This window comes from Antechinus flavipes, chromosome 5 (genome assembly GCF_016432865.1).
Source record: "Antechinus flavipes isolate AdamAnt ecotype Samford, QLD, Australia chromosome 5, AdamAnt_v2, whole genome shotgun sequence".
Lineage (NCBI taxonomy): Eukaryota > Metazoa > Chordata > Mammalia > Dasyuromorphia > Dasyuridae > Antechinus > Antechinus flavipes.
In genome coordinates this window covers 247,653,032-247,680,057 of record NC_067402.1, presented here as the reverse complement: position 1 = coordinate 247,680,057, position 27,026 = coordinate 247,653,032, and the positions used below count along the sequence as shown (strand labels likewise).

The 27,026-nt window shown below is 34.6% G+C and overlaps 1 protein-coding gene across 5 annotated transcripts in view; it reads left to right on the top strand.

Annotated features, from left to right (window-relative positions):
• LIN7A (lin-7 homolog A, crumbs cell polarity complex component) overlaps nt 1–27,026 on the top strand; it is a 196,673-nt gene that overhangs the window by 146,425 nt on the left and 23,222 nt on the right. For 3 of the 5 annotated variants that reach the window (XM_051963261.1, XM_051963262.1, XM_051963259.1), the window contains 2 exons: nt 23,197–23,418; nt 24,674–25,167. In XM_051963261.1, coding sequence (XP_051819221.1) covers nt 23,197–23,418 — 222 coding nt within the window. In that variant the 3' untranslated portion in view covers nt 24,674–25,167. Of the gene's footprint in view, nt 1–23,196; nt 23,419–24,673; nt 25,168–27,026 lie in introns of those variants that run through there. The other 2 variants (XR_007947884.1, XM_051963260.1) reach the window with 2 other exon arrangements.

Below are 27,026 nucleotides of genomic sequence, written 5' to 3'. Positions count from 1 at the left end.
GGGCCTTATTTTTTTTTTTTAATCTATAAAATGAATAATGAATGAGTTGCATTTAGATTTTGAAGTTTCTTCAATCTCTAGCCTACCTTTAGAACAATCCAGTATCCAAAAATAAGGAGAATATAGTCCCTTTAACTCTGCCTTAGTCAAATCACAGCTCAGCTCTTGTCTTCAAAATGTAGCTTTACTAATTATCGTATTTGATATAGTAGGCCTTCAAAGAGCCTTAATTGGCTAAGTATTTTTGATCCCACTTATTATCATAATTCTACCAACCAGTGGCCTCTGGTCATGAGAAGCTATCTTGCCCCTCAACAGCTTTCCATGGAACTTTTGTGACTGATTTCTGCCATTTTACCATCTCCTCTATAGTCAATTTACTCAAATCTCTGCTTTGTCGATATCTGACTTGAATTCCTCATAGGACTTTACTGCTCCAGCTCCTGGATATCCATCTGTCCCTACCTTTTTCTTTATTCTTTCTTCTGGTTGCTATTTGTCTTCTTCCTCTCTGATCTCAGTCTTATATTCTATTGCTTCCTCTCTTGGATCCATAATAATATCTAACATTTATAGACAACTTTGGGCAGTGGGGTGGCAAAGTAGGTAGAGCATTAGGCTTGGAGTCGGGAGGATACAACCTAGCTATTCACTTAACTTTATTTGCTAGAGAAGAAAATAAAATGGCCAACCGCTCTAATATCTTGACCAAGGAAACCCCAAATGAGGTTACAATGAGTTGGACATGATTAAACAACAACAAGATAGGCTGTTTTGAGGATTGGAAAATAAACTGCTTTATACATTATTTCTTTTTTTTTTTTTTTGCCTCTTTTTGTATTTCTAGCACTTAACCCAGGAGCTCATACATAAGAGGCACTTAATAAATATTTCCCTAGTGATTGATTTGGTCCTTACAATAACCCTATAAAGGAAATGCTCTAATTATCTCCCTCTCACAAATGAGGTAAATAACACTAAAGGACATGCTCTTGGTCACTAGTCTTCTTAGTATAATGAGGTAAGATTGGAAGTCAAGTGTTTTCTTGACTCCAGCACACATCCACTCAAATCATCAAAGCACTTGAACTGTTGCTCAAAACCAGTTGGTTCTATAACTATATCCGCTGGTCAAAATCCATCCAGCAGGTGCTACTTGTACCCAAATTTTGTGTATGGTAATATTTCTCCTTTCACTCCTCTTTCCTAAAGTCTAAATAGTCTTCTGTAGAATAAAATAGAAACTTGGACACTTGTCAAATATTTTATGCATTTTTTTCATCTCTGCAAGGAGCTCCATGCCCCATGGAGCTTAAACAAAGAGTTCTTGGGAAGTAGGAGTGGGAGTGTGGGGAGGTGGGGAAGCAGTGTTTATACCTCAGCTATTCAGAGCCATGAGTCACAAATCTGTGAATGTGAAAGCTTTTCGTAGCTTCAGTATTGCCAGCATTCAATCCAATCCGCCTCCCTCCTTGCACCCCAAGACTCGTTCAAACATCATTTTTTCCTAATACATATTTCCAGTTACCCTCCTTCTGCTGTCAAGGTAAAGCACGGATGGAGTAATCAGTCTATTCTTATTGGAATTGTTCAAGCTTCAGATGTAGATTTCTACCCCCCTCCACTGCTTGATTCTAATGAATCATAGTTTGGAAGTGGGGAAGTGGAAGTAATACTTTTTTTCTTTAGTAGCAGAAATTTCCAGTGTTACTACAGAGCCATGTGTCGCCTTGGTGCACTATCACCCGCCTTTCATTTCTAAATGTAATTTCCATATTTGAAAGGTGGAGCCAATATCAATCAAATGTTAAGACTTGCTATGGGCTTCTTCCTGGCACCAATTTTAACTAAAGCTTCTGCCTCTCTTAGTAGATTCCCTGCCCCCTGGGTCTCCTGCTAATGCTGTGCACTAGCTGCACTTTCATGGTTCAAGAAACGTTCAATTAAATAGTCATAACTAGACCTCTTAAGGTGAGGCTATCTATAACTATATGCACACCCATTTCCCCATCCCTACCCTTGATCTCCTGGCTTCAATTTGACCTTAGTAATATTTGCTTACTTATAAGGATTTTTTTTTTCCTTTAATTTCTTCCTAACATGGTTTTGCTTCTATCAATTTTTCTGTGCTGGCTTCCTCCTCTTAACAAAGGGTGATTGTAGAGGTTCTTAGAACTACTTTAATGAATAAATAATGATGATTTCGAATTAGCATATCAATTGTGCCTTTGCAGATGGTACTTCTAAACTCTCCAGGGTGATGGAGAGCCAATTGGCTGGTTCTCTTAAAAAGTCTTAAACCATGTCCTCGAAATCTTGTGCTTAGCAAACTCTTTCTGCTCAGATAGTACAAACTTCACCCTAAGCCCCAGCTGAAACATTCCATTTGTATCTTAAACACTTAAGTTCTTTGTATCTTAGACATTACTTCTCAAACTGGAAGGGATCTTGGAATCTATTTTGATTATTCCATTTTGTAAATAAGAAAACTGAGATTCCAGGAAGGTTAAGTCTTTTTGAAGCCAGATTTTAATAATAATAATAATAATAATAATAACTAACATTTATTTAACCACTTACTGATGTGACTTATTCTCCTCCCTGTCAGGAAGAAACTATTATTAGATAATTTTATTATCAGATATCAGACTATCCTGATCATTAAAAACTCTTAATCAACCCCCTTTGTCTATCCCCCATTTTCTGGGTATCTTCAAGCAACCTTTGAAATATTGATTAGCATATCTTTAGACAGGTCTGGGACCTAGTCTGCCAAGTGCATTTCATCTGTCTCCTTGACCCCTTCTTCTTGAGTTAGTGGCTTTATGCCTGAGAAAGCCCTAAGGTTATAATTCCCAAATAAAAGATCTGTTTATGATGAAGATTTTTGCTAAATTCTTTTCAGGACTAAGCCCACCATCAGGTACTTTTTTTTCCCTCTCTCATAATGCCTTCCCTTTAATAGCGCCATTTTTCTTAGTCTAGCTAATTCTGGTTAGTCTAATCTGCTGGTCAATGGCTTCCTCCCATTTCAAAGAATATTTCCTTTCTCCTAGTTAATTGTGAGTTGTTCTGGGGAACTACTCTTTTCCTTGCTAACTATATATTTTTTCAACTGTATTTCATATTTGTCATTCCTGATGCCAATCTTACCTTATTTCTGTCTGTAACCTATTCCCCTAAGAAACCTGCTTTTTGCCAATTAGAATGTCCATTATAAATTTGTCACATTTTATTTCAAACTAAGAATTGCTGCTCCAACCTCATCATTTACTATGTGCCAGGCACTGCATTTAGTATTCAACTATTATCTTGTTTGATCCTCACAACCTTGGGAGGTAGGTGCCATTATTCCCCATTTTACCAATGAAGAAACTGAGGCAAATAGAGGTTAAGTAGATTTGCCCAGGATTACATAGTAAGTATCTGAAACTACATTTGGATCCAGATCTTCCTGACTGCAGAGCCAACATTCTACCCACTTTACCACTAAGATGCCTAAAATAAAATAGCACAGTGTCATTTAGAAGCCACTTATTTCAATTCCCTCTTTGATGAGCAAAGGGAAGATCAGAGCATCAGAGTAGCAAAAATGGTTAGAGAACCAGGTCTAGAGTCAAGAAAACTCATCAGAAAAACTCATCTTTCTGAGTTCAAATCTGACCTCAGATGTTTAGTAGTTGTCCCTCATCTGTAAAATGAACTGGAGAAAGAAACAACAAACCATTTTAGTATCTTTGCCTAGAGAACCACAAATGGGAGCGTGAAGTCAGATAACTGAAATGTGAAAATGTGAGGACTGGGAAGATTAAGCCATTTCCCAATGGATTTTACAGATAATTACCAACAAAGGTCAGATTTAAAACTGTTATGAAGCAAGAGCCTTTCTTTCCATTCAAGGGTTTGCTTCCCATTGTTAGTTGGAGTTGAGATGAGCTCAATGGACAAATTTTACAAGTCAGCCATTGTGATTTATTAAGTAGCTGTTATTTGCCAGGCAATGAACTTAGGTGGAGTACTAGGGATTCAAAGTTATCAAAGAGAAGAAAGAGTCCTTGGCCTCAAGGAATTTATATTGGTTTGGTGGAGGTGAAAATAGAAGTGAAGAATTTGCAAGTTTAAGATCAGAATCTTAATTGAAAAAAGAATATTGAGAATTTGGGGTCTTTGATAGTGAATGATAATGATGAGATTCAAATTAAGGCAAAGCTTTAGAGTGATTTACATGGTAAGTGTCATTTACCTAGAATGAAGGAGGATATTAAACAGGTCATTCAAATAATCAAATAAATATAACACACATGAAGAGTAAATATTGGGAAATACCCATAATTTTAGAGCTAGAAAGAACTTCAGACACCATATATTCAGTTCTGAGGGCTTTTGTTTAAGAGGGGCATTGATGTATTGGAAGATGTCCAAAAGAGTTCAGCCATGTGAAGGACCTCAAGTCCATGGCAAGTAGGTCAACTTCAGAATTACAGATTCTATCTGGATAGAACTTTAGAAGTTATTTAATCCAATATTAACCTCAGTTTACAGATAAGGGAACAAGACCCTTGTATCAATGACTTGCAGTGTCACAATAGTAGTTAAGCAGCACAGGTAAGATTCATAATTACATTCAGTGTCTTCAAGTTCAGCCTTTGGTGCTGAGATTCTAAATATTTTGGACCAAGAGAGAAACTAAAAAAATGATCTCTGAAGCAAGCAGGCAGAAGGTTCTGATAGACATAAATTTAGCTCCATGGTCTCACCCTTTGGGGAGGTGATCAAATCTAATATTCAAGTTATGTTAAATTCCTGAGACACCCCCCCTCTGTAGAGATCTTCAGCAATCTCACATTACCATACCCTGTCAGAAATCCCAATCATGATCCAGGGGATAAATTTTCCCCATAAAACCTAGTTGTGGGCCATCCCATGGCTACTACCTTCCTTTGGGTCATCCTGCCAATGGCACTCTGCCTTGTAAAGTTTTTTCCTACCACCATTACCTGCCTTTGCAGGCAGTAGCTCCCCTAACTCCATTATGCTTCTTACTCCCACTTGTCCTCACAGCTACTTTAGGGTGCTAAGCACCTTTCAGGATTTAGCCTGCCAGCGTGCCCCAACCTCTCTACTAGGTAATTGTGAGTCACTGAGGAATTTGTCTTTCGTATGCTCTCCCAATTTATTTCATATTTACCATTCCTGGTATCTATTGTATCCTTTCATTTTCTCTTTAACTTCTTCCCTAAATAAATTTACCTTTTGCCAAAGAGAATGGCCATTGTGAATTCTTCAAATGATTGAACCCCAAATTTTGGTTCCTGCTATCGTTTGGTGCTAAATCCCATATCATAGATCACGTCATTGGTTGGAGTTTATCACATTTTTCTCATTATCTGGGCCCAATTATTTCTTTCCCCTCATAATTTTTTTTTCATATACCCTATGCCCTTACCTTACCCACGTCCTTTTCCTTATGTCCTCACCCTTTCTCCACCCCTCCCACCAAGATTCTTGCTTTTTTACCTGAAATGAAAGATGCTTTCCTCTAATGGAGCCATTCCCCTTAATACCTTTTCCAAATACATTTACTCTAACATTTTCTCGACCCCTAATTTACATTCACAGAACTAGAAGGAACAAGTCTAATCTTTGTTCCACTATGCTTTCTTCAGACCATTATTAAAATCACTCAGATACTTTTGAAAATTCCTCAGTATTAATGAACCTCAGTCTCAGCTTCATTTACAATTTTCCAAACCCTAATTCCTACCTATTTTTCCACTCTATCTGGAAGTATTTCCAGACATGAAACATACATGTTTTAATATATATGTTTACATATAATTCTTCTAATTATTCAGGATGACTTAGTTACTGAGAATCACTTACTTTCTTAGCTTTCTGATGCTGTGTGTTTCCTAATCTCCAACCCTGGGTAAACAATGGGATTTGCTTTCTCTTTCTTTTAAATGTTGGGAAAAATCATGATGCTAATAGTGATTTAACTGTTATAAATTCATGTTATTTAAGCTCTGCTGGGCTCTTTCTCTTATTTCACTAATTCCTTATTTCATTTTTGATGATTCCTTATCATTTATTCCTCCCATCTGTCCTAAATCTTCTTCATACTCGATCTTCTAAATCCATTCCTGCCCTCTCTTTTGAGCAGTCATGATTTTCTACTTCACTGATTCATTCTTTTGTCTACACTTCAGAATTCTGCATCTTCATGCATTTTTCTCTTTCCCTCTTGACTAAGAGGATGGTGGCTTTTATTTTTGCCTCCTCTGTTTTTCAATCTCTGCCCTTGATTTCATTCCCTTAATTTTCCACAGTGATCTTCATCCATCTTCCTATCTTCTAAATCTTCAGCATCTTCCTCTGCAATGTCTCCTTATTTGCTTAGATAACTTCTGACCTAATACACAATGAAACCAAAAGCAAAGCCTTTCCTTTGATCCTGATATCCTCTTTGTCTCTCATACTGGATGTTCTTTTCATCTCTGAAATTTTCTTGACTAATCTACTACTACTTCCTCTTCACCTAGTCACCCTCTGTAATAACCCTTTGCATTCTGGCTTCTTTTTAAGACCAACAAGGATTATTTCATAAGTCAATTGAAAGATATCCCAATCCTCCATTCTCTCTTTTTTTTTTTCATTATTTATCACATTTGATAACTTTGACCAATCACTTTTCAGTTTCTTTAACCTTTTGATTCTATGACTGGCTTTGTACTTCTCATGCCATTTCTACTATTACTTTCTGCCTACTTTCATAGGCAACAACCAAATTCTCTAAAGTTTGAATACAAAGGGAAGAAAAAAAGAAGAAGGAATGAATATTTTTTATCATGTCTTTTAAGTGCCCAAGACTTTGTTGCTATCCACATTACAAATTATAATCTCATTTTATTCTCGGTATTGTTATAATCCCCCAAAATAAGGGAAAAAGAAGTGACCTGCCTAAAGTCACACAGCTGGTATCTGAGGCTGGATTTGAATTCAGAGTTTCCTTACTCTGGGCATAAGCCTTCAAACCCCTTGGGTCACCTATTTTCTGACTTAGTCTACTTTATTGTAGAGGATAGTGCCTCTTCCCAATTTTCTTTGGCTTTTCTGGGCAGAAGGTCCTCTGGGTCATGGCACAATAGATTAGACACTAGAATTTGAATCAAGAATACCTAATTTTCAGTCTGTATGAGAAACTTGGTTGCTGTTTGACAATGAGCAAGTCATTTACCTCTCTGTGACACAGATGTGTTTCTCATTTGTAAAATGAATGGATTGAATTCATTGAACTCTATGATCCTTTTTAGCTCTAAATTTTTGACCCTATTGTTCACATTAGGTTTTGTTGCTGTTGTTGTTGTTTTTGGCAAGGCAATTAGGTTAAGTGACTTGCCCAACACAGCTAGTTACTGTTAAGTGTCTGAGGTTATATTTGAACTCAGGCCCTCCCGACTCCAGAGCCAGTGCTCTTTTTATTGCACCTTTGTCGATACTTTTGGCAAAATTCTAATCACACTATTCTGTTATTAGCTTTACATGCACTTAAAGCATCTAATGACCTATTCCAGAAATACTACTCCCCCAATTCCCAGAATAATACAGAAACAGGTGCCTCCATACTCTAATGGGCAAGATCCATTTTCCTTAAACTAACAAGTGAGGTGCTGACTGAGAGGAAAATACATATATAAAAAGACCACTTTGGACTGAACAACTTTTTCCCCTTTGCCTATGGTATTAATCCCTTTTTATTATCAATAAAAATAATTTATTTTAAGTAGTTCCTCATCATGCAGAAAGTAAGCTTCACAGAGATGAAATTATATATAATTTTTGTGCCAGTCCTTTGAAGAAGGTAGTATATACAAAATTTATCACTTTTAAAACTGAGGAAATATGACTCAGGAAGAATTAGTGTATTTTGCCCAAGGTCACATAATTAATAAGCAGAGCATTTCAGAACTAAACTGGTCCTCTGAGTTGGAATACAGTGTTGTTGGATTATTTTTTCTCTATATGTCATAATTAACATTGGGATAAATATTAAAGGTATACAGTAAAAACATCAGTGAATATGTGGAAGCAAAATATTTTTTTTTAAAGATAAAGAGCTGGGGTTATGATATTATATTGTAAATATGAGAGCCTAATGTAATGCTGTAGAAACTGAGGCAGGAGAGACATTAGAGAGTTTTTAATATTTTATTAATTGGAGAGCATAATTGACTGGACAGGATTCTTGTCCCAAATTATCCAGTGCTGAATGGGAGAATCTCAAACTCTTAAATACCTTTTAGAAACAAAGAAAAGGGAAAAGGGCGTGAAAACTTCTGTCAGGATAGGGGAGGCCATAAATTCTTAAAACCAGAGACAGGACGTCTGAATATACAGAAATAAAGATGTCAGTGAGGTATCTTGGAATATTTTAGAGGGATATTGTAAATTCTTGAAGACAGAAAAGAGTCAGGAGGTCTACTCTCTTGTTTATCTTGCTTGTTAACAATTTATAACCTTAGAGTAAATGGTCCTCAGTTTTGGACCGGAGGAGGGGTTTGCAACTAAGGGGAATAGTTAAGGAGACTGAGACAAGGGAAACTCGTATAGGGAAACTGAGGTAGAACAGTTCAAAAGAAACTGTGGCATAACACTGGGAATCATATTTCTGCAAATAGCAATACCCTTGGGAATGAAATGGAGAGGTATGAGATAAATATTAGTATAACCAAGTGAATTCAGAATTCAGAATGCTTAGACTGAAAGAATAATGGTTAATGGGTTGTTCTTGGTTAGAAGGAATTCTGATGGAGTGTCCCATAGATGTGTCTTTAATCCCGTTCTCTTCAACATTTTTAATAACGACAGATGAAAACTAGGATAGCATATTTATTATGTTTTAGATGATGTAAAACTTGGAGTAATATCTAAGACATTGGGTAATAGGATACCAAAAAAATTTCAGCAGGATAGAATGATAGATAGAAATGAACTCATCTACTGAGATGAAATTTAAGAGGGATAAATATAAAATCTTCTACTTAGGTTCAAGTAACCAATTAATCAAGTACAAACCAAAGGAGAAATAACAATACAGCAATTTTCCTGGAAAAAAAACAAGTGTCTAAGAAACAAGCTTAAAGTGTTTTAATGGGAGGACACTACAGCCAAAAAATACAGATATCATTTTATTTAGACTTCCTTAGTAGAAAAGTAGAAAATCTAGCTGGATTGAGGTCACACACACACACACACACACACACACACACCATCACCACCACCACCACCACCATCACCATCACCATCACCACCATCACCACCACCATCATCACCATCATCATCAACTTTTGCTTGACCAATGAATCGGTAGTATTCTGTTCATGGTGTAATGAGACTTTCTAGAAAGGATAGAAACCAACAAAATAAGTGCAGAAAAGAATGGCCACAAAGAATGGGAGATTAGGAGATCTTGTGATAAATGAATTTCCTGCCCAGAGGTGATTAATTAGAAAAGGAGAAAAGTTAGGGAAATATAAGGGCCCTCCTTAGATATTTAGAGGGCTATCACTTTGGTATTGATTGTTGTTCTTGTCCCTAGGGAAAAGAATTAGGAACATTGAGTGAAAATCTGTAAGAAACAAATTTAGACTCAGTTTAAGGGGAAACTTCTCAATAATTAGAATTGGTTAGAGATAGAATGAGCCACTTCTTGAGGTAGTCTATACTTCTGAGCAAAATTTTCAATAGCTACTTGTTAGATATTTCAGAACTGCCTGTTGAAATACAGGTTTACTCAGTGACCTCTGAGATCTTTCTAATGCTGAGAGTCATCAATCAGTAATGGAAATGAATCTAGAATAGAAAATTTGGTTTAAATATAATTTCATGAGTCTGTTACACAGAATGTCATTTTCTTGTTCCTTTCTCATGCTGCTACTTCTGCCATAAATATATGGGTTTGGGATCCTCAGCCTCCTAAATACTGTTACATTCATGACTCCCTTCCTCCAATGAAACTGGATCTATTCTTATTCTGTATCCTCTTCCCTTTTAAGTTGAGCTGCTAAGAAATTTATATTAAAATATTTAAGATAGATCATGTCATGTGTCTTTTTGATGCCATATACATTATAGTTTTTTCATGCAAGGAAGTGATTAATTGTATACTTTTTGGCACTGTGGCAAGCCACTGAGTATAATATGTTTAGGTAGGGGTACACTTTTAAGGAATTCCCTTCAGATTACACCATCCAGTTACATTGGATCATAGATTTAGAAATGAAAGAAGCCTTTAAAAGTCTTTTAATCTATGTCCATCATTATATTCATAAGGAAACTGAGGCCCAAAGCTAGTATTTGACATGGCCATAATCATCCTAGAAGAAACTGGCAGATCTGGGATAGCATACTGCCTCCTTTTGTAGGTAAATTGTGCATGTCCCTTCTGAATGAGAAACAAGAACTAGTCCACTGTTCACAAAGACAAAATCTCTTCCCACCCAGCAAATTAGATTAGGCTTATGACCCTTTGTTTCAGTTAAAAGAAGTTGAGAAGAAGAGAAGATTTAGTGAGGAAGAAGACATATATTCACTCTCTTCTAATATCTGAAAAAAAATCAGATTTCTGCTTGGTTCTAGAGGTTAAAAAGTAGCAAGAATTTATAGGGAGACAAATCACATTTTAATATAACAGAAGAGATTTTTTTCTTTTTCTTTTCTTTTTTTTGCCACTAGAGTTTTTGAACCATGAAATTGGTTACCAGATGTGTTAGTGAGATTCCAATTACTAAATGTCTTCAAGAAAAAAAAGAGTGTTCATTGAATGAATGAAATGAATGAATGACAAATATTAATTCCTTAGGAGGTGTCAAGCCAATGATTCAGCTAAAGAGCTGAGGATAAAAAGCGAAAGTAGTTTGGCTCCTGCTCTCAAGGAGCTCCCACTCTCATTGGAGGAAAACAGCAAATGAAGAGAATTCATTTCCATGCATGGTGCATGGAAAGGTCCAGTAGTACTTAAACTGCAACAACAGATCAGATAATACTGAACACTGCCCAAAGATTGAAAGCTATAGAAGGACAGTGAGAACCAAAGGACTTTACTATGCCAAGGTAAGACAAAGACTAAGGCCTCTGGTTCTCCATTCTCCTGCAAGTATTGTAATTTATGTCTCATCTATCATCCAAGTAGTGTAAGCAGCCATATCACTTTTCCTCCCCATTGCCCCCTTAGAAGTGTAGAAAATATTCATGTTTTAGGTAGAAAAATGAATGCAGATGATATCTAAAAGTCTCTTTCCAAAGGTTTGAATTGCTGTAATACTCCACAGCAGATAAACACCTTAAAAAGTGAGTTCTTGGATTTTACCCAGTTGCAAACAATAAACTCTCTTAGGGCAGGAATCATGCCCACCCTGTTGGCCCAGAGCCATGACTTCCCATGAAGCCCATGGTAAGCGTCCTTGCTACAGTGAACTGAATCATGGCCCAGTGCAGCTGAACAGATTCCCTATGGTTTTTCATTATCTAAAACTGTGCCTCCCTTAGTCTGTATGGAGAATTGGGCTGTATGAGGCTAACAGAGAACCACATCAATCCATTTGGTAACACTAAGAGGAAGTTTGATAGGGTATAGAACATTTCTATTACAAAAGCTTAGTGCATTTTACCAGTTTCTTGATTATTGCCTATTTCCAATTAAATTAACCAGTTTTAAAGCTTCTACTGCCTACTATAACATGAGGCTTTACAAGTGAAATAAGCACACATGTGATAGCTTACTGAGACGTTGTTCTTAGCTTCCTGTATGAAAATGAGTTTCTTTATGTGTTAAAGTTAAACAAAATCCTGTTCATATGTTTTTACATCTGTTCAGGATTTTGTTAGCTTGTAGTCTTGAGTGCTGGAAATAGTAATAAAACTATTTTTAACTTTTTCCCTTATGAGAGATTTTTGTTAAGTATTTTAAATAAAGATTGGAACAGGAGAAATGCATAATTATATTGCTGATGACATATTGCTGGCCAGTACTGTGGAATAGTTAAATCTGTCTTCAGGGATCCTCTTTTTCCCACCTACCACCTCCAATACAATTGCAGTGTTCTCTAACACCATGCCTTCAATTTAGGAAAGCCTGCCCTCTGCATATTATCTTATTAAAAGCACCTGCAAAATTAACTCATGCTAAACTATGAACTCTTCCCTCTGGCATGTTTAAGTTTTAAAGAACATCTGAAAATCCTTCAGCCTGAAAGAGTGGAGTTTCATTGTGTTGCATTAGGAAGATTGATGAATTTGTAACGTAGAGGTACAAACCCCTGCTTTATCACCATTTTTATGACTCTAGAGCAAACTGCTCACTCTAGGGCCAGTGGGTGGGGAAGGGCTCTTTAAAGCATTTAGAAAATAATCAAATCATAGATTTAGATTTGGAAGAAACATTAGATAAATCTAGTGTCATTTTCTTAATTTATAGGTGAGGATCTATATTGACCCAGAAAATTTCAGTTATTTGTCAAGGTTATGTGTAGTGGCAGAGTTAGGATTTAGTATTGACGATGATGATGAGAGGGTAACTGACTGATATTTATATAACATATACTATGTGCAAGGTATTGTGCTAAGCACTTTACATATCTTTTCTCATTTGGACTTCATTAAAATATTGGGATATAAGGGCTATTATTATTTCCAATTTATAGCTAAGGAAACTGAGGTAAACAAGTTAAATGACTTGCCCAGGTTCATACAACTAGTTAATATGTGAAGCAGAATTTGAATCCAGCACTTCCAAATCCAGGCCCAGCTCTTTTTTTTCCACCACACTACTGGATTTCAACTCAGATGCTCTGAGTCTAATGCATTACTCCACTATCACACTATCACATCAATCAAAACTCTGAATAAGTGACATCTCTAAATCTTGTAGTTAAAATTTGTGAGGATTTCAGGTCTTAACAAAAGGTTGGTGAAACAAATATCTAAATCTCTCCAATTGTACTGTGCATATAGAACCATTTATTCTTCTTATAGGTTTGATTAGCCTTCAAATATTTACTGAACAACTACCAGGCCCTTAGCTTTTTGTTAGGAGCTCTAAAAGATAAAAAGCACAGCCGATTCAAAGGTCATTTGCATATGAAGTTAAAAAGAAAACTTAAACCTTAAAAGGGCAGGAGGAGAAATATACTTAAGGCTCAGTATAATTGATTTAATCCTACAACAAAGTGTTAACTCAGTGGAATTGGTAAGACAATGGTTATCTAGTTTAGTATGGTGATTAATATTTCTCTAATTCAGTAAGATTGATTTAATCTTAAAACAAGGTGTTAACTCAGTGGAATTAAGAAACTGATTCTCTAGTTTACATGTACTTAGTATTTAGTTCTACAAGATTGACACTTATGATGATATACTTATAATAGAAGATATAAAAGATTTGGGAGGAGAGACAGACTGGAAGATAAAGATCCTCATATTGGCTATTCTGTCTCCTTTACTTCTCCACTGAGATGAGAGAGATTCCATCTTGGACCAGCCTCTGGTGGCTCTCTTGCCGCCTGCATTTTCTCCACTGAGACCAAGACCCATTTGGGAGGGCTTCCAGAAAGCTAGCCAGGCCCCAGGCGAAGGAGACAGACTATGAAGGAGATAATAAAGACTTTGGACTTTATCCCTGATTATTCTCTTAGTAATTATTCTGCTGAGATCAAGACTGGTCCTGAGACCTCCAGAAAGATAATCAGAACATTACACCAACCAATCAATAAGAATTAACTAAGTGCCTAATTACTCCAGCTCTGTTATCCCTATGGAAAGTTAGATCATGAATCTTAGCATCCCCATAAGTAATTCAATTCCATGTTCATGTACTCTGAAATTTCTTTATTTTATCATAATTTATAATCTTTCCACACTCCCTAAGCCTTACACCTCCTAAACCTTCTATTCTTCATTATTGTGTCCTCCAATCCTCTTGCCTCTCAGCATCTTCCCAGGCCACCAAACCTTTTCTGGGTACAATGTCCTTATTTCCAACTCTTGAACAACTTTATCCTATCTCCTATTCCCCCAAATCTCCATTACTGTACTAATACTGCCATCCACCTCCTTTACATGAGCACAACTAAACAAAACTAGAAAAAATCATGAAACCATGTTGAGGGGGAAGAGGGTCCATGAAATATTTATGCTATCTCTTCTGGACTCTCACAAGAGAATCCTTGATTTCTCAAAGGAGTCCTTGTTTCATTTAATACAATAGCTGTTCTAGACCAGAGCTTCTTAAACTTTTCCCACTTGTGCCAAAAATTTTACATGATCTCAGCTATATAAAATTGTTATACAAATCAAACATTTATTGATAATAATTCATAATTTTGTGATACCTACATTTAGTTATGTCATTTAATAATCTACAAGAATTACTGGATCCTATAAGAAACTGAACACCTTGCCTTACAATTCACCTAAAAAATGGAAGTCCATATGCCAAATGCTTTCTCTCCCTCCCCCCCATTTTCATTTTTCATCCTTCTGACATCTTACTCTTCTATTCTTTTCTTCTCTTACCTCATAATGTAGAGGAAACATTTTCCTTGCTTGGACCAACCCCTTTACATGGACCCTTGTTCAGATTCCCTACTGTCTTTTCCATTAGATTGCCCAATGTATTATCCCCATACTCTCTTTACTATCAGTCTCTCATCTACTAGTTTCTTTCCTGTTGCTTACAAACACAATCCAATCTTTTCTGCTATTTAAAACAAACAAACAAACAAAAACCCAATAGATTCTCTATTCTCTACTAGCTATCATTTTATATCTCTCCTCCTAGTCTTAGGTAAATTCCTTGAAAAAGCCATCTGAGTTGCCTACTTCTACTTTATCTCTTCTAAAATCTCTTAAAAATTGCTTTCTGGCTGTAAGACCAATGCAAAGTAGGCACATTCTCGTCCGCTCTTCTATTATGGTTTTAAACAAGTTGATTTTTGATCCCATCATTCAAAGGAGATTGTTCTCTTTGAAAGTTACTGGGGATTTCTTTTCTCTCTTTTTTAAAATTAATTGATGATTTATTTTTAATACACATTGCTTTATGAATAACGTTGTGAGAAAAAACAGAACTAAAGGGAAAAACCATGGGAGAGAGGGAAAAAAAAAACAGAAAAAAGAAGTGAAGATAGCATATATTGATTTTCATTCAATTTCCATAGTTCTTTTTCTGGATACAGATGACATTTTCTATCCAAAATCAATTAGGATTGCCTTGGATCACTGAACCACTAAGAAGAACCAACTTTGATAGTTGATGATCACACATTCTTGCTGTCACTGTGTACAATGTATTCCTGGTTCTGCTCGTTTCACTCAACATCACTTCATGTAAATCTTTTCAGGCCTTTCTATAATCAGTTTGTTCATCATTTTTCTATAGAACAATAATATTCCATAACATTCATATACCACAACTTTTTCAGTCATTCCCCAGTTGATAGGCATTTACTCATTTTCCAATTCTTTGTTATCACAAAAAGAGCTGCTACAGGCATTTTTGCTTACTCAAACCTACTCTCCTCTTTCTCTATTTCATTCACATAGTCATTTAGAGATATAAAATTTCCCCTAAGAACTGCTTTGGTGGCTGTGCCACATAGATTTTGGCTTGTCTCATTATTGTAATTTTCTTGGATGAAATTAGGGATTGTTTCTGTGATCTGTTGCTTGACTCACTCATTCTTTAGAATTGGATTATTTAATTTCCAATTGGTTTTTAGTCTATCTTTCTCCAGTCTTTTATTGAATATAATTTTTATTGCATTGTGGTCTGAAATAGGAAGCATTTAGCATTTCTGATTTCCTGCATTTGATTGTGAGATTTTTATGCCATAATATATGGTTATGTAGGTGTCATATACTGCTGAGAAAAAAGTGTTTTCCTTTCTGGCTGTATTCAGTTTTCTCCAAAGGTCTATCATATGTGTTTTCTAGGACCTATTAACCTCTCTAGTTTCTTTCATGTTTATTTTGTGGTTAGATTTGTCTGATTCTGAGAGGGGAAGATTGAAAACTACAATAGTTTTGCTATCTATTTCTTTCTGTAATTGGCTTAATATATTCTCTAGGAATTTGTATGGTCTACCACTTGATGCTTATGTTTATGGTACCCTTTATCAAGATGTGCTTTCCTTCGTTATCTCTTTTAATTATATCTATTTTTACTTTTGCTTTATCTGAGATCAGAATTGCTACCCCTGTTTTGTTTTGTTTTTTTACATCAGCTGAAGCATAATCAATTCTCTTCCAAACTTTTACCTTTACTCTGAACGTGTCTCTCTTTGTCAAATGTGTTTCTTTTAAACAATATATTGTAGGATTCTGTTCACTTTGCTCTTCACTTCTGGGGTTTTTTTGTTTGTTTTATATTCACACATGATTACCAACTTTATATGCCCACTATCCTATTTTCTCCCCAGCACATACTTTTGTTCTCTCTACATCCTGTCTTTAGTACTGTTTGCGATTTTTTTTGACCCACTCCTTACATTACTTTATCAAATATTACCCCTACAATCTGATAAGTAGTATTTCTAGATTGTTTTAATTTGCATTTCTTTACTCAATAATGATTTAGAATATTTTTATATAATTATAAATTTATTTGATTTCTTCATCAAAAAACTGATTATTCATATCCCTTAATGATTTATCAAGTGGAGAATGACTCATATTATTATAGATTTGACAAAATTCTTTGTATCTTTGGGATAGGATATCTTTATCTGAGAAACTATGAATTCCCCCCCCAAATATTTTGCTTTCTTTTTAAGGTTGGCTACATTTGTTTTAGTTGTAGATAATCTTTTTAATTTAATGTAATTGAAATTGTTCATGTTATTATTTAATTAATTTAGTTATCAATTAATATTGTTATTAAACAGCCTATAAACTGATGCTCAGTTTCTCTGGGTAGTTAATTTTCTTGGTTCTTTGCCTTCTAGAACATGGTATTCCAGAGGAATATGTTTCAATTCCTTTATTGTAGAAGCTGCCAGATCCTGGAAAATTCTGATTGTTGCTTCTTGATATTTGGCAGATTGCAGTATTTTTTCCTTGAGATTATAGTTGTGGAGTTTTACAACAATTTTCCTTGGGATTTTCCTTGTAGGATGTCTTTCTGAAGGTAATCAATGGAGTATTTATCCCTCTGTTTCTCTTGTAGAATGCTATGCAGGCTTTTTTAGTCATGGCATTCAGGTAGACAATGATTTTTAAATTTTCCCTTCTGGATCTATTTTCCAGGTCAGCTATTTTTCCAATTAGCTATTTTATATTTTACTTTTTTTTTTCATTCTTTTTAGTTTGTTTGGCTTATTCTTGGTGTCTCATAGAGTCATTTGCTTAATGTATAATTTTCTTCCGTTAGCTTTTGTCTCTCTTTTTCCATTTAGTTAATTCTACTTTTGGAAGTGTTATTTTCTTCAATGAATTTTTTTTTGCATTTGTTCAATTGTATATCTTAAGGAATTGCTTTCCATTTTTAAGCTGCTGATTCTTTCTTGCATGCCTTTCATTTTTTCTTTTACCTCTCTTATTTGCCTTTTAAAGTCTTTTATGAGCATTTCCAGAAGCCTCTTTGGATTTGGGACCAATTCATATCACTCTGAGATTTCTTCTATGGACATTTTGTTCTCCTCTGAGTTAGTGTTTTGATCTTCCCTGTTGCCATAGTAGTTATCTATAGTCAAAGTTCTTTTTTGTTTCTAGCTCATTTTCTTTCCTTTTCTTTTGGTATTTCCTCTTTTTTTACTTTGACATTTGAGCTCTGCTCCTGGGGTAAAGGAGGTGCTGTCTCAACCTTCTTGTGCATCTCTGATCTTTGGCTTTGAGCACATGGGCCCCTTATGTTTGCAGGGGATAGCTTTGCCTGTTTTTTTTTTTTTTTTCCAGAAAACACCCCGATTTTTCAGAATTTGCCTTATGAGCAGGGACTGGAGACTGCCCTACTGATTTGCTCCACTACTGAACCAGACAGAGGGTCTCAATTGCTTATCTGGTGTGATTAAGACCCTTTCCCTGGCTTTCCCTGACTGAGCTGGACTGAACACCCCTTTCTCCCCAGTGAGACTGACCTTTCTTGAAGTTTTTCTTGAGCTGAAGAATGTTTTTATTCCATTAGATTCTGTTCAGAGACTTGGTTTCATATGGTTTTCCTCTTTTAAAATTTATTTTATTCTGAAATTTATAAATAAGACAAACATTTCTATAATATAGTAGAATAGAAATAGATGATTGCACATGAAACTACGAATACAACTTGCTATTTCTTTTAAATAAATAATAAATTTTTGATGTAATTTTCTATTTTTTCTTCTTTTTCTTTTGCCCTAGAGATGATTACCATTAGACACAAATATGTATATGTGTCTGTGTACACACAAGTAGGGAAAATCATTCTAGACATACTTCTATTCATCAGTTCTTTCTCTAGATGCAGTTAGTGTCTTCCTTCATGAAATTTTTGTAATTAACTTTGGTAATTATAATAGTCAAAATGATTCATCCACTCAAAAGCATTCTTAAAACAATATTGCTGTTACTTTGTACTGTATCCTCTTCTTTCTGTTTATTTCACTCTATTATTTTGTGTAAGTCTATCCATTTTTTCTAAGATCACTGAGTGCATTGTCTTTCATAGCACAATAGTATTCCATTATAATCATATACCAAAACTTATTTAGACATTCCCCAATTGACAAGCATCCCTGCAATTTTCAGATTTTTGCCACCACAAAGAAAATTGTTGTAAATATTTTAGAAGATATTAGTTCTTTTCTTTTTTCCCTAATCATCTAAGAAACAGATTTAGGAGTGATATTGCTGTATCAAAGGATATAGACTGTTTAATAATAATATTAATTAATAACAAAATGAATTAAATAATAATGTGGACAATTTCAATCACATTAAATTAAAAAAATTTATCTACAAATAAAACAAATGTAGCCAAACTTAGAAAGGAAGCAGAACATTTGGGAGAAGAGATTCATAGTTTTTTCAGATAAAGGTATTCTATCTCAAATATATAAAGAACTTTGTTACATTTATAATAATGTGAGTCATTCTCCACTTGATAAATCCTTAAGGGATATGAACAATCAGTTTTCCAGTGAAGAAATCAAATATATTTATAATCATATAACAATATTCTAAATCATTATTGATTAGAGAAATGCAAATTAAAACAATCTTGAGATACTACTTTATACTCATGAGATTGGCTAAGATAATTGAAGGGGAAAGAAACAAATGTTAGAGGTGATATGGAAAAATTGGGACATTCATTCACAGTTGGTGGAACTGAGAACTGAGATTTTGGAGAACAATCTGTAATTATGCCCAAAGTATTATTAAACTTCCTGCGCCTTCCTTTCACCCAGTGATTTCTTAATTGCCAAATCTAACAGTACTTTCTCAAATCTCATCCATCTTGGCCTTTCTGCATCTTTTGACAACAAGCATTATCCTTCCTCCCTCATTTCCCCCAGAAGCTTTTTCTTGAATTCATTTTCATAACACTTTTTTCCTCCTACCTGTCTAACCCACCATTCACTTTATGTGTGGATCTTCATCTACATAATTACATTATGAATGTCCCTCTAAAGCTCTCCCATGGATCCTCCTGTTTATATTCTCTCACTTGGTAATCTGATCCCCTTCTAGGAATTTAATCATCTTTTATATGCAGATGATTCATAGATTTATATATCTATCCCTGGTTTCTGTCCTGAGCTCCAGCTCTATGTTGCCCAGTTTGTTGGGCATTTTTAATTTGAATGTTCTACTGGCATTTCAAACTCAATTTGTCCAAAACAGAGCCCATTATCTTTTTCCCCCAAGAAAAATCCTTCTTCTTAATTTCCCTATTACTGTTCTGAGTAAAGCTAAAACACATTTTAGAGAATAAGCATCTCTGTAAATGTCAGGCTGCCTTTCAAAAAATACTTTTTCCAATTATATGTAAACGCTTTTAATATTCTTTTTTTGTAAAATTTTGTTTCAGATTTCCTCCTTCCCTTACCACCTCATTGAGACAGCAAGCAATGTGATGTATTTTACGTACAGTTTTGTGAAACATATTTCCATATGGTCATGTTATAAAAGAAAACAGATCTACTCCCCCCCCCGCAAAAAAAAAAAAACAACAACAAGAAAAGTATGCTTTTCTGTGCATTCAGATTTGATCAATTTTGAGACAGATAACATTTGTCATCATAAGGCCTTCAGAATTTTCTTAAATCATAGTATTTCTGAGAATAGCTAAGTCAGCATACCTTCTTTAAATGCATTCTACTTCCAGTTTTCTTCAGTCACTCACTTAGTTATTCAGTGAAAAACTCTTTTTACAATAAACATTTAATGTATTTAAACTTATTTGCTAGGAACTGGAGGAGAGAATTTGTTTTTCCAAATTTTTGAACAAGGCTTGTCCTTATGGAACTTATACTTAGTAGGAGGATGAGCCACAACTATAATGGTATTATAGTAGTAACTGTAAGGTTTGGTAGCTGATTAGGAGCAGGTCTAAAAGCAGGATGGATCATTTACTGCTAACAAATTATATTGAATGTAGTAGATGATAATTAAATAATTGTTAAATTGAATTATCCATACTTAGTCAAGTGTCTCTATTTACTAAGCATATGTATTCATTTGCAAGTGCACTGGTGTCAGATTCAAACTCAAAAATCCCATTATCGATTACATGCTATAGTGACACTGGAAATACAGAAATAATATAAAACACAAAATATTATCAGACATATTCCTTGTCTTCAATGAGCTCATGTTTTAGTTAAAGGATATATGAGATATGGATATGTGTAAATAATATTTAAAGAAAATCATCAGATTTATGGGGCTCATTTGGCATTTCCAAACCAATTAATTAATACTAGTGTAGAGGGAAAAGACAAAAAGAAGTCATAGACATTACTCCCATGAGTGGGCTCACTTATTTTGCTCTCTGAAGTCAAAAGTAAGCTATAAACATTGAAAATGGCCATTGGGAGGTGGGTTTCAAACAAATCATTGTAATCTTTAATAAAAATTACATAATTACTGCCAAATGACCAAAAACAATCCCTAAATATGCTGAGTATAGAATTGGTCCTTAGTTTCCATATTTTTCATACTCACTAAAGTTCATTGTACAACGAATGAAGTAGATATTCAATAAATGTTTATTTAGTAAATGAGTGACTTCAGTCCATAACCTACATAAAGCACTGAAATAAAAAATTAAAACAAGAGCGAGAGAAGAACAAAATAGATATTAGATAGATCTAGGGGATGACTATAGTTTAAATAATTAACTAGATCCTGCAGATAAAAGAATTCTATATTTTAAATCCTTAAACATAAATTGAATGATAGTATTAGATCAATTTGATATAGGAATAGAAAAAAATGGATGATGTAAAATATTATTTGCTCCATCTTTTAAAAATTCATTGGGTTTTGACAGTGAAGCAGTGTGGGAGATTATGTAAAAATAGATGAGCTATAGCAAATTAGACTGTTTCAACTGTATTTATTTTAAAATAATTATAGTTTCCTCATTTTCTCAGCTAAGATAACAATACTTCACTAGAGTGTTGTTAATCAGTTTATAATAATATGAATAATAAAGATAATAAAGGAAAAAATAAAGGGTAATATCAGGGAAGTGTTTTTAAAAGTGGGACACAGAAAGGAAAAGAAGGAGGTCTAGAAGGCAACATACAGGTGAGAGCTTTGGAATGTTGGATATATTATATACTAAAAAAAGAATATAATGCTTATTTTTGTTTTCTGTATGTTGAAATGCTACTATTTGTTGATATTTATCAAAGTCAGAATGCCAAGTTGTTAATATTTAAAATAATAATAAAAATAGCTATCTAAAAATAGATAATAAACTTCTCTAGAAATATATGTGGATATATGTATATGTGTGTGTGTATGTATAATTGCAATGTATGTATACATGTTTATATGACATATTGATATATATGTAATTAATAACAGCAGTCATATTATATATATAATATGTATAATTATATATATATAATTACAACTTTTTATATATGTGTGTATGTGAGCATGTATGTTACAGTTAGGTGGCACAATGGATGAAGTGCATGGCCTGTTGGAGTCAGGAAGAGTCATTTTATTGAGTTCAAATTCAGCCTCAGATATTTACTATGGATGATCCTGGAAAAGTTACTTAATCCTGTTTGTCACAATTTCCTCTTTTGTAAAATGAGCTGGAGAAGGAAATGTCAAAATTTCTTGATCAAGAAAACCCCAAATGGGGACATGAAGAATCAGATATGACTGAAAAAAATTGAGCTCCAATACATATGTAACCATATGTTTAGTTGGCATTTTTGTTTGTTTTCTTGGTTTTGTTTATTTTTTCCATCTATCCAAGTCAGAGTGTCAGGAGTAATTTATTTAACCTCTTTTTCTTAAAAAAAAAAAAAAAAAGATTCTAACCCTTATTTTATAGATGAGAAACACCGAGAAATTAGTCATCAAGTCTGTCAGCAAACATTTATTGAGTGCTATTGTGTTCTACACCGTGTCAAAGACAGTCCCTAGTCTCAAGTAGCTCACAGTTTAAGTGTGGGACATCCATTCATATAACTATGTAGAAACAAGATATGTGTAGTATGAATTGGAAATAATCATCAGAAGGAAGGTATTGAGGGGTTTGTAAATGGGAGGAATAGGTAAAGTAATATTGGGAGGGGAGGCTATAAGTAAAACTGTCAAGACCCTTTTTGTCTTGGGAATGGCTTAAACTGCATTTTGAAAGAAGCTAAGAATTCTAAGAGGCAGAGGCAAGGAGGAAGCTTTTTGCATTGGAGGAGTACTCATCTATTTAAAACTCAACTACTCATACCTATTTAATTAAACTTTATGGTTATGTAGGTTTGGGTATGTTAGTAAATAGGATGTATATTATTTAAAGATGCACCAGACAAATTTCTGTTTGTCAAGACTTCTCAAAAATTAAATACCATGTAGTGCTTAAAGGTTTGGGACTTCAAAAACCAAACCCCCAGCAGTCAAGCATGAATGATGAAGGGAAAATGGGAGGATCCATTAGTAACATGACCACTGGTTCTGTTGTTCACTGTGTACCTACAGAGTGTGGAAGGGGAACATCACGAGAAGGCGGTGGAACTGCTCAAAGCAGCTAAGGAAAGTGTCAAACTGGTGGTCCGCTACACACCCAAAGTGCTAGAAGAGATGGAGGCTCGCTTTGAGAAACTCCGGACTGCTAGGCGCCGACAGCAACAGCAGCTGCTGATTCAGCAGCAACAGCAACAGCAGCAGCAGCAGCAGACACAGCAAAACCACATGTCCTAGGTGAGCACCATCTTGGCTTCCTAGGCAAAGAAGGACTTCTGGTACAGGATAATAAACTGCACAGTTAGAAGGGGAAAATTCTCACTTAAGTAAATGAACATTTGTTTGTTTATTTGTGCATTCAGCTCATCTCTCAACATGTGTGTGCTACCTTATGATAGAACATTAGTCTATAACTTTTTTAATTGCTTTATTCAACAAGCATTTTTAAGCTCTTGCTGTAAGTAAAATGTTAGGGAGCATGATAGAGGCCGTATCTGGTTCTTACTGATACTGAGAAATCCACGGGGAGGAAACTACATCTAATTGTATAATTGACACATTCTTTGAAACTGATGACCTTAGAGAATTGCTTAGAATACTTAGAGACTTGGTGACAGAGCCAGGAAATGTTGACTTCGAGACCAAACAGTGCTTTTCAGGTACCCAGGATAGAAAAACAAAACAAAACAAAAAAGAAACCATCTCTTGATGAATGAACATTCTATGGAATAGGAAACATAATGCAAAAATAAGTCAACACACAAAAAACCCTCACCTTGATGGGGTCAGAAAAGGGGACACCAATAGCTCCATAAAAGGAAGGATTAGGAGAAGCATTGCTCTAAATGGCTATTTGTGTATCCTTTGGTAAAGCAGTGCTCCAATGAGGAAAAAAATACAATGACAACTCCTAAATAGTACCTTCAGAGTCAATGCTATGGCACCATCTCATTGTGTGCTTTGGGTATAGAAGAAAAATAATAACAACTAGCATTTATATAAATTTTTGAGTCTTTACAAAGCATTTGACGTAGGTAATCTCACTTGATCTTGTAACAATCCAGCAAGGGAAGTGCTATTATCATCCCCATTTTAAAAACAAAAAATCTAAGACTCAGAGAGAGATTATTAATTGACCAAGGTCTCATAGCTAGTTTCTGAGGCAAGATTTGAATTCAGTTCAGCACTCTGTCTTCTATGTCCCTTAGAGCTGAATCCTATTTTAATGGGTCCTAAAATGCTTCTGCCTTAAAATAAGAATATTAGAGCCATTCTGGCCCAAGGGGTAAAAATATATTGACGGCGAAGGTTCATGCTGATATCTTTTCATTTAAAAACTGAAATGGAGGCCCAGAGAGACTTGAGTTTTTCTAGATCACATAGAATATAGTAGTAATGAAACTTGAACCCAGAGCTTATAATTTCAAATAGAGTGCTCATTAGCTTTGAATCAGGAAAACCTGAGATAAAATTCTGTATCTGACCCATCTAGGCTGTATTGCAAATCCTTTATATAAATCCCTTGGGAAACAGGAGTTTCTAGAAGAAAGAAAGTGAAAAGAAGAAAAGGAAAGGAAGAGGAAGGGAAGAAGAGAGGAGAGGAGAGGGAAAGAAAGAGGAAAGGGAAAAGGAAAGGAAGAAAAGGAAAAAAGGAAAGAAAAGAAATGGAAAAGAAAGGAGAAAAGAGGAAAATGATTCATATTGAGTTTCTATTCTATGTTGAAGAAATTTAAAATCCAACATTTTATGAGAATCTATGCAAAAGGTGAGTAAGCCATCTGGTAGCTCCACTGTTTCCATTTTAGAAAATAAAAACTCAGTAGGTCCTAAGGTTAGAGAGTTCCATAAGTACTTCACTTCTCCAAGAAACTTTTGAATCTTATTTCAATGTACTTTTTCAAAAACATCTATGAGAGAGGGTAACAGTAAAGAGTGTTCTGATATTGCCAGAATGAAACACATGGATATATATAGATATATATATATATGTATATATATATATATATCTGTCATAATATATTTACCTTTATTTATTTAGTATTTTATGATGACATGTGAAACCAGTTAACATTTTCCCAAGAACTACCCCTTTATGATAATATATTATTTCTCTGCTACCCATTCTTTATTTAAATATGATAGGATAGTGATTGCTTTAGCCAAACCACAATTTGATCATCAAGTCATACTAATTTTATACCATTTGATAAATCTGAGAATCAGGAGGTTGGGGTTGCATGTCTGAGTTCTTATCAATTGGCACAACCTTTTTTGGAAAGCAAAAAAAAAAAGTGGCTAATATCTTTATACTATTTGGTGCAAAAATTCTATTACTAGGCTTATACCCCTAAGGAGATTACTAATAGAAAATAAAGGCTCCATATAGACTAAATATTTTAGCAATACTTTTTTTCTGAAAAATTTGATTTTATTTTTTAATAAAAAAGGTCCATGCTCCAATTAAATTTAAAACTGTTGAAATATCCATTGACAGTTTCTCAAATGGCTTTCTAGATATTTTAACATTGCTCAAAGCTGTAACAATGCTTTTAGCAATACTTTTTGTAGGAGCAAAATAAACAGAGCAAATATCCATCTATTTGGAAGATAACTAAGCAAATTATGATATATGAATAAAATGGAATACTATTATTCAGTAAGATTTTTAAAAAATAATGAACACACAAAAGCATGTAAAGAATTCCATGAGCTGATGAAAAGGATCATAGTTCCAAGAAAACAATATGTATAATGATTACAACAATGTAAAAGTCAAATACAACCATAAAACAATGGAAAATGAATGTTACCAAATTGACAAGCTACGTAACTCCAAAGAAGAGGTATTATAATATACACCTTCCACCTTTTACAAAGACATATATATTTGAGGGGTGGATAGGTTCACAGATGTGAAACATTGCCTATAGCATCAGAATATTTTGGACATTTTATTTAGTTTTGCTGAATATTTTTCTCTTTCTCTCTCTTTTTTTAAACTTCTCTTATAAATTATGGTCCTTTAGTGGAGGGGAAGAGAAAAAGAGTGGGGAAAAATAGAGAGATATAGGAAATTTAGGTGAGGTAAAATCAAAATATATAAATAAAAATCTATTTCTTAAAAAAAACTATAAAAATAAAGTTCTAAATCTGCTACTCTTATGAATCTAATCACACTAGTGCTCTGATTTGCTCATACTCTATTCTTCAGTCCATATTTTCATAGCTCTTTGTTTTGCCCATTTCAAGAATAATGGAATTCAGAGCTGCTAGTCATATAGAATATTGGGATTCTTTCATCACTGTGCCTAGGTGTTAGAATTGTCCTGTGAGTCAGGTGCTAGAATACAGTAGTTCTACTGCCTGCAATATAGAGTTAAACAATGTGTCTGCATTTTGTAGCTCAAGGCTTGTTTTCTCAGAATCCATAAACCCATCTTGGTTTTAGGGAATTTGTAGGGATACAATACGTCTCCCTTAATTAGAAACAGAGACTAAATGACTACTTGTTGCATATGTTAAAATAGAGATTTATTTGAGGCATGGATCAGATTTAGATCACTCCTGGGATCTACCTAACCTTCTATGTTTTATACTTGAATTTTTAATCCTCAACCACTCTCACTGAATTGCACCTTCTCAGCATCTACTGTCACATTCCTCCAATCACATTTTTCTCATTATAGACTTATGCTACCACCATCTCATCATCTTGCTCCCCTCACTTCATAGCTACCAGGTATTTGAGACATCTTTGAGTTGAAGTCTTCCTGACTGAAATCTCAGGGTTTTATCTAATCTATCAGCTATCACCTCTAGGAAGCTGAGGGTGGCAAGGGATTTGT